We start from the raw sequence: 12304 nt of genomic DNA, 5'->3' as shown, positions 1-12304 counted from the left end.
TGGAACAAAGTGGAGCAGTGGACACACAGAGAGGAAGGTGATGCAAGGTTTGTGATGCATTTTTGGCCCCATATCAAGTGCTTCCTGTGTGTAGTGTGTGCGTGTAGTGTGCCAGTGTCTATGTGTGTAAAAACGCGCGGGTTCATGTGATCGTAGCGGCTGCGCTTCCAGCTTGGCTCTGCACTGTGTTTAGGTTTTGCAGAGATAACTGTGCCAAGATAAATAAGGGGGTGGGACGACTCCGTGCATGTGTGTAGTTACAGTATGAAGGCTTGTTTGTGTGTGGCTGGTGTTTGTTTTTGTTTGTGTGTGTGTACAGTATGTGCGACAGGAGGACTATTAATTATTGATTAATGGCAGACGGATGAACATTTCTGCTTCTTTAACGAGGGATTTTATCACTGGTTGTTGAATGCTGCTGCAACTTATTGCTAAAAAGAAGCAATTGTTTAAGTCTAAAGGACTCATTTATGTATTTTAAAAAAAACATACCAGTATGTGGAAACATCACATCTCATCACACATTTTCACTTTTCCTGCTGTTTCCATGGGAGTATTTAGCTTTATTTAAAATGATATGCTATAATTTGTCCACCAAATTCAACATTTTTCACTGAATAATGGCAGCTCTTTACTTATCTGAACATTTTCTCAACTGAGCTCTTAGAAAAGAACACGTTTTTTAGAATAAATTACTTTTTTCTTTGGCTTTAAGGCTCATATATATTAAGTATGACACACTGCAAAAAGCAAAATCTACACAAGATGAAATATTTTACATCAAGGCAAAATATGACCAGATAAATCTTCTTACCGACCAGTTTTATGCTGGAGAGTTTCTTTTTTTTTTTTTTTTGAGTGCTAAGTTTCTGTAGTGCAGATGCTGTCAGAGTCAATTAATCGATCAATAGAAAAATGCACTCGTATAGTAAATGGACTGCATTTATATAATGCTTTTCTAGTCTTACCGACCACTCAAAGCTCTCTACAACACAAGCCAGCACTCATCCATTGGACATACATTCATAGAATGGTGGAAGCCACAAAAGGCCTCTGGTTCAATATGTCCACATGTAGACTGTAGGGGAGTCCAGGAATCGAACCGCCGACCTTCTGATTAGTGGGCAACCACTCTGCCTCCTGAGGGCTTTATTACAGTTGCCAGTGGAGAGATTGACTGGCGCACAGCAATGAGCTCCGATCAGACCTGAACTGGCGGCGTTGCAGTTCGTGGTCGGCATCCCAACCCCGAAGCCACATGAGCAACACGTTGGTAAAATTAACTTGTTCCAGCTTCTCAGATGTGACATCTGCTGCTGTTCTTGGTCCTATGTGGCAGCAAATTGAATCTCTCTGGGGTTTGGACTGCTGGTGAGACAAAGTGATGAGATTATTTGCTAATAAAAATAATGGCAGCGCTAAAGTGTTCCACAGTAAATGATGTTGTTATGATGAAGTAAGAATTGAAGAAGACTTTATATAAATGACACACAGCTGTGATATTAAATCCTCCTCTTCTCTGCTGAGGGAGGTGACTGCTTTGTAATCTCTAACCTTAAAATCATCCTGTAAGATTAATGATTCCTCTTTCTTTATCCTCCTCCTCCTCATCCTCCACTCCCTTGCCATCCTGCTAATTAGCTTTTTTGCTGCTTTCCTCTTCCTATCTTCCTCTCACCTCATCTTTCCTTTATTTTCCTCCTTTTCCTCATTCTTCTTTTCTGACAACCTGTTCCTCCATTCATCCCTTTTGTTTCTGTCCTGCTGGTCCCACTGTACCCATTCCACCCCCGTCACTCTTCCTCCCTCTGCTCCTTTTATTACATTCTTCATACGGTACGCGTCTCCTCCAGCAGATTAGATTCCTCGTTTCTCCAGTATCTGCTCTCTTCTCTGTAGTGGCATCCACGTTGGTCTGTACCTCACTGTCAGTGTCGATAAATCCAATTTACTGTCTCTGTGTGCGCCTGCATCTGCACGTTCACAGTGAGCTTTGAAGCTACATTTAGAGCTGTAGTGTAAGTGTGCATCTGCAGCTGTGTGTGTGCATACATCCCCATTTCTTCTCATGCATTTGTGTGCCTGCGTGTGTGTGTTCGCACTTGCTCGCAGCTGCGTTTGTTTTGCATCATGCATTCTTGAACCTGCACCATGTCAGTGCATTTGTTTTGCATGCAACTGCTTTTGTAAAATTCATTTCTCTATGCACAAGCTTGTATGTTTGCACATGTGCATATGTGCGTCTTTGTAATTTTATGTGTATGAGTGTGTGTGTTTGTCAGTGATAGCTCTAGGTCGAGCCAGCTGTCAGTCCTGATAAGTCCAGTGGTTGGGAGGCGTCAGCCGGGGCTGCTGCTCGCCTGGCCTCCGCTTGGTGGATCTGCTGAGAAGGAGCTGAACCATTAGACACGCTGCAGTGACTACACAGAGAGAGACGGGGTGGGAGGTGGGGGGTGTGGAGATGTATGGTGAGCAAGGCAGAGATGGAAAAAGACAGAGATGTGGGAATGCGTAGTGGCGGGTGATGGAGTGCGAATGAGATTGAGAGAGAAATTTCTGAGAGATGGAAGATAGAAAGCAAGACGGGCAGATGGAAGAACAGGAGGTAAACAGAGAGGGAGGAGAGAGGCAGGCTGAGGGGAGGTGAGGAAGGAAGGTAGATGGAGGGGGTGGGTGGGTAAGGAGAGGAAAGGGTGTAACTGTTAATGTCCACCCTCACACAATATATGTGTGACTTGTGGTTTGCACATGAAATTCTGAGGTGTGAGTTTTAAATGAACAGCGAAATCTTTCTGCCTCCTCTGTCACCTCCTTCTTCCCCTCACTTCTCCTCTGATCCCTCACGAGCAGCGTTAAATAATCAGCCGATCACGGCTTGTTCTTGTAATCTGCCGAGCATTTGTTCTCCCCTCCATCCAATCCTCTCTCCCCCCACCGAGTCCAGATATTGTGTCCCCGCGCTGTCGTCTCCTCTCCTCGTCCTTATTTAGAATAAGATATGTTTCCATTTCCTTTATCTCCTGGGGAACATTTGTCTCCTGCGTGGCAAGAGGTGGCCGGAGCGAAGTTGTGATCAGCCCTGTCGACACAACAAATGTGTCAGTGGCTTCTCGCATTAGTGACTCCGTGTTGTCAGTTTGAATTTGGAATAACAAGTGAAGCTGGACCTGCATACCGCACTTTACCTATTCCTTGTTATACATGCAATGGCACAGTTATTTTTAGTGATTTAAGACCTGGAACTTGCAGCAATACTACCCATGCCAGGTATAGTGTCAGAGCGATATTTGCTAATTAAGAAATGAATCAGTTTAGCTATTGAAATGGTGTAATTGGTTCAGTTTAATATGTCATGGTTATTATGGCAAGACATCAGGCAGCTTCTAACAGCATGTGTCCTTCTGCACTGTGGAGCACACACACACACACACACACACACACACACACACACACACACAAGTCTAAATCCCATATCAAACTATTAAAGTAGCTGCTGCAATCTGAACATTATTCATGCTTCAGTACATCGGTGCATTTGTCTTGCCTCGAATGTTATCGAAGACACATTTTGCCCGACTTTTTGAAAAGCTGAGGTGAAAAGAGAGAAACACGGCTGTTCAGAGTGGAAGAGCGCCGTTCGAAAGGTGACTTCGAGTCAACACGAGGGGCTTCCCCGCTCCACAGCTGCCTGCGATACACATTTGAAACTTCCCCCTTTGCCACGTGTGCTGCTGTGTGAATCTGGTGTGCATGTAGACATGGTGTCATGGCTCGGGCCAGCAGTAAACTCCACACACAGCTGCAATTGTGTGTGTGCTCTTACACATAACCAAAGTCCTGACATTTTTCACATTCACTGCCTCCTCTTATGGCGTCACCTGCAGCTGGTCAGAAACATCATGCGGCTCGTTTTCTGGACCACATGTTTTTGCTTTACCTTCACAGTTGTATTACTTTTAGCCTTTTGAGCTATGAGTGAGTCACGTCTTCTCCCCCATCAGATGCGGACATTGTTAAATGAACACACCTCTAGTCACGGTGGCTGGTGGTGCTGGTGGTAATCGCCTGCAGCAGTCTAGCAGACAGCAGCCACAAGAAGCAGCAAATGTAACGTCGCTTTGAGCCTTACATTACATGTACCCTTGCTGACTTTTGATTAGGCATAATTCCCATCAGATTTCTTTCTTCTGACTCTGTGAGTGAGGTAAGAGCTTGTGACAAACCTAACAGCTGGAGAGGAGAGGCTGCAAATTCCTGTTGGATTATTTTATCAGAGAGCTATCTGCTCTTTAAAGGGAGCCAGAATATCCAAGCACGGCCATGCTCCACCGTCTAAATAAAGCAAAAAACAAGGCACATTGCTCTTTTTCCTCTGAGGGTGAAGAGTCATTTTAAAGCTAAATCTGTTTTCTCACCATGTCTCTAATGAAGCGGCTGACAGGAATGACTGACGAGAACGGTGGCGGCGGTAAGGTATGACAAAGGTCATGATGAGTCAGCCCATCGACAGTGTTGAAAACAACTGTTCCCCTGACCCTCCACCTCTTTCTGGATTTGAGCAACTCGCTCATTGGCTGTCTGTGACATTTACCAATAGTGAGGATGTGATGTAACCATGATTGCTGTTAAACTAGGTTAGGGCTTGGCAGTTGGGGGTGGGGGGTGGGGGGTGTCTGACACTGCTTATATCACTGTGGTTATCAAGTGGCCAAGCGTAGATGAGAGAAAGTGTAACATCCACACTGCAGGGATGGAAAGAGTCTGAGCAGGTGCACAGTTGTTAACTACACCAAAGCAAAGACATGGCAAGGTTGGTACAAGAGGAAGAGTATCTGACTAAAAACACACAAATCAGCAATATAATTATACAACAATACGGCCAAAACAGGGGAAGAGAAAGCCTCAGAAATGTAGCTGCTGGCATAATGAATAAATGCTACAATCAAAGTAACATAATAGGTAAATTCACTGAAATTTTAGGCCAATTTCTGAATTATCCATTATTTCGAGCAGACTAAAGTATACAAGTTAGCTTCCTATCTCCTACCATTTAAAATATATTTAAATATTTCATACCCAGAATAGCATTTTGACAAAAGCCAACGCATCATTTACAAGACCCCATATATCAACGACAAATAACAACCAGTCAAGTTAGCAAGTTTTGTCCAATTCTGTCACAATAATAACGTCAGTAATCAGAGTTCTGCATGCTTTATGCTTTACATTATGATGATATCTCAAAGACACCAGATTATTCACCCACTTTGCTTGAAATGAAGTCACACACCTGCATTCACGCTTTGGTAGGAGTGTTCGTATGAAAACGGGGGGGAAATACAGCATATTTTACCCTGAAGAAATTCAGAATTATTCAGTCTTTAGGTGCTTTTTTTTTTTTTTTTTTTTTTTTTTTTTTTAAGTACTGTCAAGGTGTGAATTTAAAGGTCATCGGTAATTGAAGTGACTTTTTCAAGTCTGAATGTTCCGAGAAAACGCCAACACACCCGGATCCCAGCTCTGAATTCATACAACTGCAGAAATAAACTTTAAAAGTGAAGCAGCTAAGTTTGGTCAGGGTTTGCCATCGATTATTTTTTTTGTTATATCTATGTCTTAAAAACACACACTCATAATAGTGTCACATGTTCTTGCTTAAAAAAATGAAGTTAGCATGTAAGACATCAGAGAGAACAAGTCTTTCCTCTCTTGCTTTATAAATTGCATAACTCTCCTCTTCCTTTTCTTTTTTCCTCCTTGTCGTATTTCAGGAAACAAAAGATGAATTTTTGCCAGCGTTAGCTCCTCCCCATTCCTGCTCTCTCTCTTACACACTCACACACACACTCTCTGCACTCTCTTTACCCCCCCCCCCCCATCTCTTTTACACTTTCTGACCCTCCCGCTCCCATAAATGCAGCAGTGTTTGCATTCGGTGTGTGTGAGCACTTTTTTTTTTGGTGAGAGAGACAGAGGGAGACACGGAAAGACTTGCTGTGATAGAAGTGAGAGAGGGAGGGGAGGGAGGTAGCTAGAGACGACAGGGAGGGAGGGAAGGAGGGAGGGAGGGGTAAGACAGATAGAGAGAGCGGGCGAGCGAAGGGGACGGAAGGGAGGGGAGAGAGCGAGAGAGAAAAGAGGGGGAGCACATGTGTATGCTTGTCACTAAGGGGCTGGGAGAAGGACTGAGGGAAGCGAGGTAGCTGGCCACAGCCGCCATATGCTGACTGGATTCCTGTTCATGTCTGCTGCGTGAAGACTGTAGGTTTCTGTTGTGCGCTGGCCGGCTGGGGAACACGCCATGGGAAGCTCACATCTCCTCAACAAAGGCATGCCTCTAGGTAAACAACCAGCACTCGGCTTTTATGTGGGAACTGTGCGCATGTGTGTGTGTGTCTATGTGTGTCAATATTTATGAACTACAGTGTACATTATTCTGCCTTCCTCCTCCCCTCCCCCTTCTCTCTCTTCCTCTCCCTTTTTCCGTCTCCTCCTCCTCCTCCTCCTCCGTCTCTTTTTAATTTTCCTCTCACTCTGTTATCTTTTTATTTTTTTTAAATCGCTGAGCCTCTCTTGCCACACAAAAATGGTTAGCCTTTTCTGTAGCTCCCTGTGTGTGTGTGTGTGTGTGTGTGTGTGTGTGTGTGTGTGTGTGTGTGTGTGTGTGTGTGTGTGTGTGTGTGTGTGTGTGTGTGTGTGTGTGTGTGAAGAGGCAAATCTCGGCTATTGAAGGCTGCTTGAACACCTCCATTCGCGGCGACAGAAATAGATCTCTCTCTCCTTCGAGGGCTAGCAAGGACATGACACATATTTCCCTTTCATTGTGCTGCTTTTCACGTAGAGCGCTTGCCTTCACACACACACACACACACACACAAATGACACACACGCATGCACGCACACACACATTTAGGGAACTCAGCTGACATACATATTCAGGTCCACATAGCAACGCGCACAGCTGGATTCACACACAGGTGACAGATGCACCTTACGATCGGGGTTGCAAAAGATTATTCTAGAAAATGAGATCAAGGTAGGGCTGCTGAGGAATAAGAAGGGGGGGGGGCAGGGGGGGTTTGGGTGTGGAGCAGGAGGAGGAGGGCGTGAGGATAAATGATCATCCACCCTAAGGCTGAATCATTGTATGTGTGGTCACCTAAATCTGGATCTGAGAGGCTGTTTCTCCCAAAAGGAGCCAGCGAGGGTCCGGACTGTAATCTGTGATGTCATCAACAGGCTGCGGGTTGTGTCTCTTGATGACATCAAAGATAAAGTTGCAGCTCTGATCCCCCCCCCCCTTTTTTTTCCCCTTCGTTTTGGGAGAGATCTCCACATCCGCCCTAACTATGGCCTAACAGCTAGAGAGTCCAAGGTCACAGGAAAAGCAGCTATGAATTATGGGTCAAAATTGATCTCGGTGACGATTGCCGAGCCTCTAAGGGCTGCTTTAAGATCGGGTGATTGATGATGTGTCGACTCATGATTTGACGTTCAGGTGTCCTGTGATTCATGAGTGTTGGGTCGTGTCTGATCTGATGACAGAGGTCTCCATCAGACACAAACCCACGTCGTCTCTTGCCCGAATCCCACGTAAAAATCAGATTTGAGGGACAGCAGACTGGAATCGTCTTGTTCAGCTGAAGACTTGTTTGGGTCACCTGACTTGTATACTTGAATGAGCTTATAAGCTGATTAAAAGGTACAGAGTGATGCAATTGCGATGAAGAGCTCCAGGCAGTTTCCCACCAGGAGGTTCCATATAGACGCTCTATGATGTCAAAGACCGCTCAAGTTGTGACACGTTGCCAACTAAGAGGAAATCGCACTTGAAAGTACTATTAGTATACAAATCGTGAAACACTCCACGACACAGGCTAATTACAGGCTCGAGCAGCACTGAACTGACAACCTGTTTCAATGGATTAATTGTTGTTTTAAAACTTTTCAGAAACTTTAGATAACCAAAACACTACTGATCCGTTTTGGGAGTGTTCAATAGAGGTTCCACTTTGTACTGTGTAAGCGCACTTGATCCCAGTAATACTAGTATTTTATTTATACATTTGCACCTACCATTGTACGCACAAAAGACAAGGTAAATACTGATTTTTTTTTTTTTTTTATATTGCATAGCTGTAGTAGTAGTTCACATTTCAACTTGCACCATCATCACAGATGAGCATTTGATTTACTGACTGGTACAAAAAAAACAGACACCTAAGCAGGTATAATTGACAGCACTTGGAAATCCATAAAGCATGAAGCACTCAGCAAAGAGGCTGTGTGCTCTGAAAACCATTGAAAGGTTTAGTCTATTATACCTAATGCATACAAGAAAAAGCTTGAGCTGAGAGGTGAAGCAACAGTGAAAGACCAGCCGCCACTGAAATCCTCAGCGTTTTAATGCATGACATACACACAGATGGTTAGCCAATATAATACTTGACAGTTACACTTATCTACTTGGAAACAACTTGTGCATTTTATTGAGAAACACTATTCACAAAGGGAAATGTAATTGAGAAGCATGACAGTCTAGACAGGTGGCTAAATAACAGTGCTGTCATGAACAGATGAAATGACAGGCCCACAGTGGAACATCCCAAAACAGCAATTAGAAGGTCGGCTGCAATCCAGCTCAGATCTTAATGAAAAGCACAAATTACTCAGGAACATCCACAGTATTATTCATTTCTATGTCAGCTGAGTCCAGCGAGCGTGTTTAGAGTAAGATCTGCAGCTGAAACCACTCACTCAGCTGGTGTCCGTGCAGCAGGCGCTCGGAGACAGCGGCCGCAAGCCTGGGCGGCTTTGCTGTTGATGTCATCGGACGCATTTAAATCCGTTCTCTGCACTAAAAGGCTCGTACAGCAACTAAACTGGAAGACTAAAAGTGCACGCACTCATCTTGACACAGTGAATACTCTCAACTAGAAACTACTCATGCTCAGTACAGTAATAAACTATCATACTAACTAACAGATCAACGCTAATAAATTGAACAAACCTGTGAAATTGAATAAATTTTCACTTTGCTGGGGAAGCCCCTGTGGGCCCTGAGACGCCTGTCTGGGAATTCTTAATCTGTAATACAATAACGCCTCATAGTCTCAATAATCCATTAATATCCAGAGTATCCAAACTGACCCCAATCCAATTGAACTTTCAAAGTGATTGTGACTTCCCTCTGCATATTAACAGTTAATCCAATATAACAGGCCGACGGCCATACAGTAATCCAGTTACAGCCTGTATTTACATGTAGTATTTCCTGTAGTACAAGTAATGCCGGTCGAAGCAAGTATTTCTCAACCTTTTTGGTTTGTGGCCGTTTACAAATCAGCAGCGCCTGCAGGTGACACCCATCACACTGGATGTGCAGAGAGCGGTGTGCAAAAAAACCTTTTCAGAGTGAAAAACTGCTACAAAATCTAATGAAATCAACATATTTCTGAATAGAATTCATGTTTTTTTCTGATGGCGTGGAAAAACCTGCAGTGTTGTAAAATGTTCTGGTCTCTGATGCAGCACAGGGTGTGTGTGTGTGTGTGTGTGTGTGTGTGTGTGTGTGTGTGTGTGTGTCTGTGTGTGTGTGTGTGTGTGTGTAGTGGCTACGACTGTACAGCTGTATTGATCTAGACCTATGAAGTAGTTACTATAAAGCGGATTGTGCTCCCAGCCCATAACTGGCCCCCAGTCACCTTTTACCTAAGCACAGAGAACTGCTATAAAATGGTGAGATCAGTAAATATGCTTGGCCCGCCAGCCCTGCTCAGGCACAGAGATTTAACACACAACACAAGCTGCATATTCAAACTTTGACTCTGAATTGGTCGCCGTAACAAAGCGCAGCGCCGAACACCGTTTGAACACCGTTGTCTGTTTTGCTGCTGGTGTCTTAGTTATGGGAACAAAAGGTGGACAAACCTGAACTGGCTTGCTGATACAATACATGCAAATTAAACCTGTGTGTATGTGTGGTGTGTGTGTGTGTGTGTGTGTGTGTGTGTGTGTGTGTGTGTGTGTGTGTGTGTGTGTGTGTGTGTGTGTGTGTGTGTGTGTGTAAGCATGTCTGTGTGTATGTGTTTGAGAAAGAACCTGCAAGATGGTTATTTTTATGTGTAAGCACTTGTATGTATCACATATCATAAATCACTGCGTATTAGACATGTCAGCCAGCATGGATTGGTGTGCTGAGCATGCACCTGTATGCCTCTGTATGTGGGTGGGGCAGAGAGTGCGTGCGTGAGAGCATATGAAGGAGAGAGGACGGGTGGTGAGGGATTGGTCTGTCTTCTCTTTCTTTGCTGAGAAGTGAAGTGAGGAAGAGACAGAAGACGAAAAGAAAGAATGAAAGGCTGCAGAGACGTCGAGCTGGAGCTGAACACCTTGTACCTGGATCCTCAGACGTTTTTAAACGCGTGAACACAGCAACGATATAAAACGTGGCTTTTCTCCTTCTTAGTGGGACAGGCGGGACACGCGAGAAAAAGGAAATGGCAAGGAAGATAAAGAAAGCCTGGGGAACCGAGACCGAAATGAGAGATGGAGATCTGAAAATGAGGCAGCGAGAGACGAAGGGAAGGCGAGATCGACGGCGAGGGGTGAAAGACGAGGATATGGGGGCTTTTTAACCACGCCGTGTTGCTGCATGCCACAAGAGCCAGTCACATCATAAATCAGCCGTGCTGTGGCTCAGTGGTTGGTTGCTACAGTCGCAGGCGGCTGACTGATCACAGGTGCCGACAGCGACGCTCTTCTCTCTCTCGCACAGTGAAAAAATACAAAACACTGTAGCTGAAATGTGGATGTGTCACCTCGCCGGGGTTCACTTTCAGTTCAGTCGGAAAGGGACCGAAAAGAGATTTAATTCAGGAAGCCTGACCTTATTTCTCATTTGGCAATAACTGAAAATGTTCTGTCGTTTGTGAAATGCAACTCGGGGAGACTGAAATATATATCTGATGTGCTGGCTGTGAATACATGATGCTCATATTCAACGTGACATACACAAATCAGATTTATGCAGAGCTGCAACAATTATTTGTCTGATTTTGTCCGACCAAAAGTTCAAAAACTGAAGATATTCACTTAGTAATGATAGAAAATTAGAAATCCTCATGTTTCAGTTGATGGAGCAGTTGATATTTCTGATGGATTCAACAGAAAACCCTGATTCCAAAAAAGTTGGGACGCTGTGTAAAACATAAATAAAAGCAGAATACCGTTTTACGAAGTGCTCCTCAGTAAGATCCTTTATCCAATCATGTGTTCACAAAGTGGTGAACCTCGTTCCATCATCACTTTCATACCCAATCATGACACTATCACCTGTTTACCTGTGGAATGTTCCAAACAGGTGTTTGGATTATCACATGATCTCACTGTGTTTTAGCTATGTTTTACACAGCGTCCCACCTTCTTTAGAGTCAGTGTTGTTTTCATTACTAATTGCAGCTAAATGCTTCCTTGATTAATAGATAAATCTTTGATCCATAAAATCTCAAAAATAAGTATCTTGTTTTGTCCAACCAGCCATCCAAAATGTAAATGTGTTCAGTGCACAGTCATATAAAAGCGGTGAACAGATGGGACGAGTGAACTTTTGGCATTTTTGGTTGAAAAATGACTCCACGCTTAACTGATTAGCAAAATAGTTTTTATGTCCGCTGACTAATAGATCAATTTACTAACAGTCATTTCACACTTCAGCGTTTGCCGTACCAAACGACCCCACAGATGCTCTGGAAATGAAACCCCTTGTTGTCGGAGTGTGCGCTGTGACCCGCTGTCATTGTGGTTCTTCAGCGTCGGTCAAAACCAGCGACTCGCAGCTTGTTTTGGCAGATCGGGCTGGCAGACTTCCCGGTGACCTGCACGTTTAAAACACATGAAAATCGCTGATCTCTGACATTGTCTCTGTTGACTGACAGTCCGAAAAACACTGTCTCCTTCCTCTGGGACAGAAATCCAGCTGTTCTCGTGAGCGGGTCAGTGACAGCTGGATGCAGGCAGGCTGCAGGGTTTTCCCACTGGCTCGCATGATTCAGTCCCAGCAGTCATTGGCAGATGTTTTTTTTCCCATCTCTAAATGTCACTCAAACGGCTTCAGCGTCATTTTGGTCTCATTACAAATTTTCTGAGGGAAGTTTCATATCAGGGGGGATGTCATTTAGCATCCCAGGCCCTTAAGCACATATTGCAAAGCAGAGCTGTTACTGTGCAGATGGTTGGTTTTAGCTGACAATTATTCCCAACAAAACTTTCATTTTTCATGTCGCCTTGGCTGCAAAATCACTCC

The 12304-nt window shown here is 44.2% G+C and overlaps 1 protein-coding gene across 2 annotated transcripts in view; it reads left to right on the top strand.

The window, feature by feature from the left end:
* Positions 1 to 5: 5 nt before the first annotated feature.
* Positions 6 to 12304, top strand: part of LOC139331097 (C-terminal-binding protein 1) — a 29044-nt gene continuing 16745 nt past the window's right edge. The window contains exon 1 of one of the 2 annotated variants that reach the window (XM_070962409.1): positions 6 to 47. In XM_070962409.1, coding sequence (XP_070818510.1) covers positions 41 to 47 — 7 coding nt within the window. In that variant the 5' untranslated portion in view covers positions 6 to 40. Of the gene's footprint in view, positions 48 to 5843; positions 6342 to 12304 lie in introns of those variants that run through there. The other variant, XM_070962408.1, reaches the window with a different exon arrangement.

Source organism: Chaetodon trifascialis, chromosome 5 (genome assembly GCF_039877785.1).
Source record: "Chaetodon trifascialis isolate fChaTrf1 chromosome 5, fChaTrf1.hap1, whole genome shotgun sequence".
In the NCBI taxonomy this organism is placed as follows: Eukaryota; Metazoa; Chordata; class Actinopteri; order Chaetodontiformes; family Chaetodontidae; genus Chaetodon; species Chaetodon trifascialis.
Note: the sequence above shows the minus strand (reverse complement) of the source record. Positions and strands in the feature narration are given on the sequence as shown.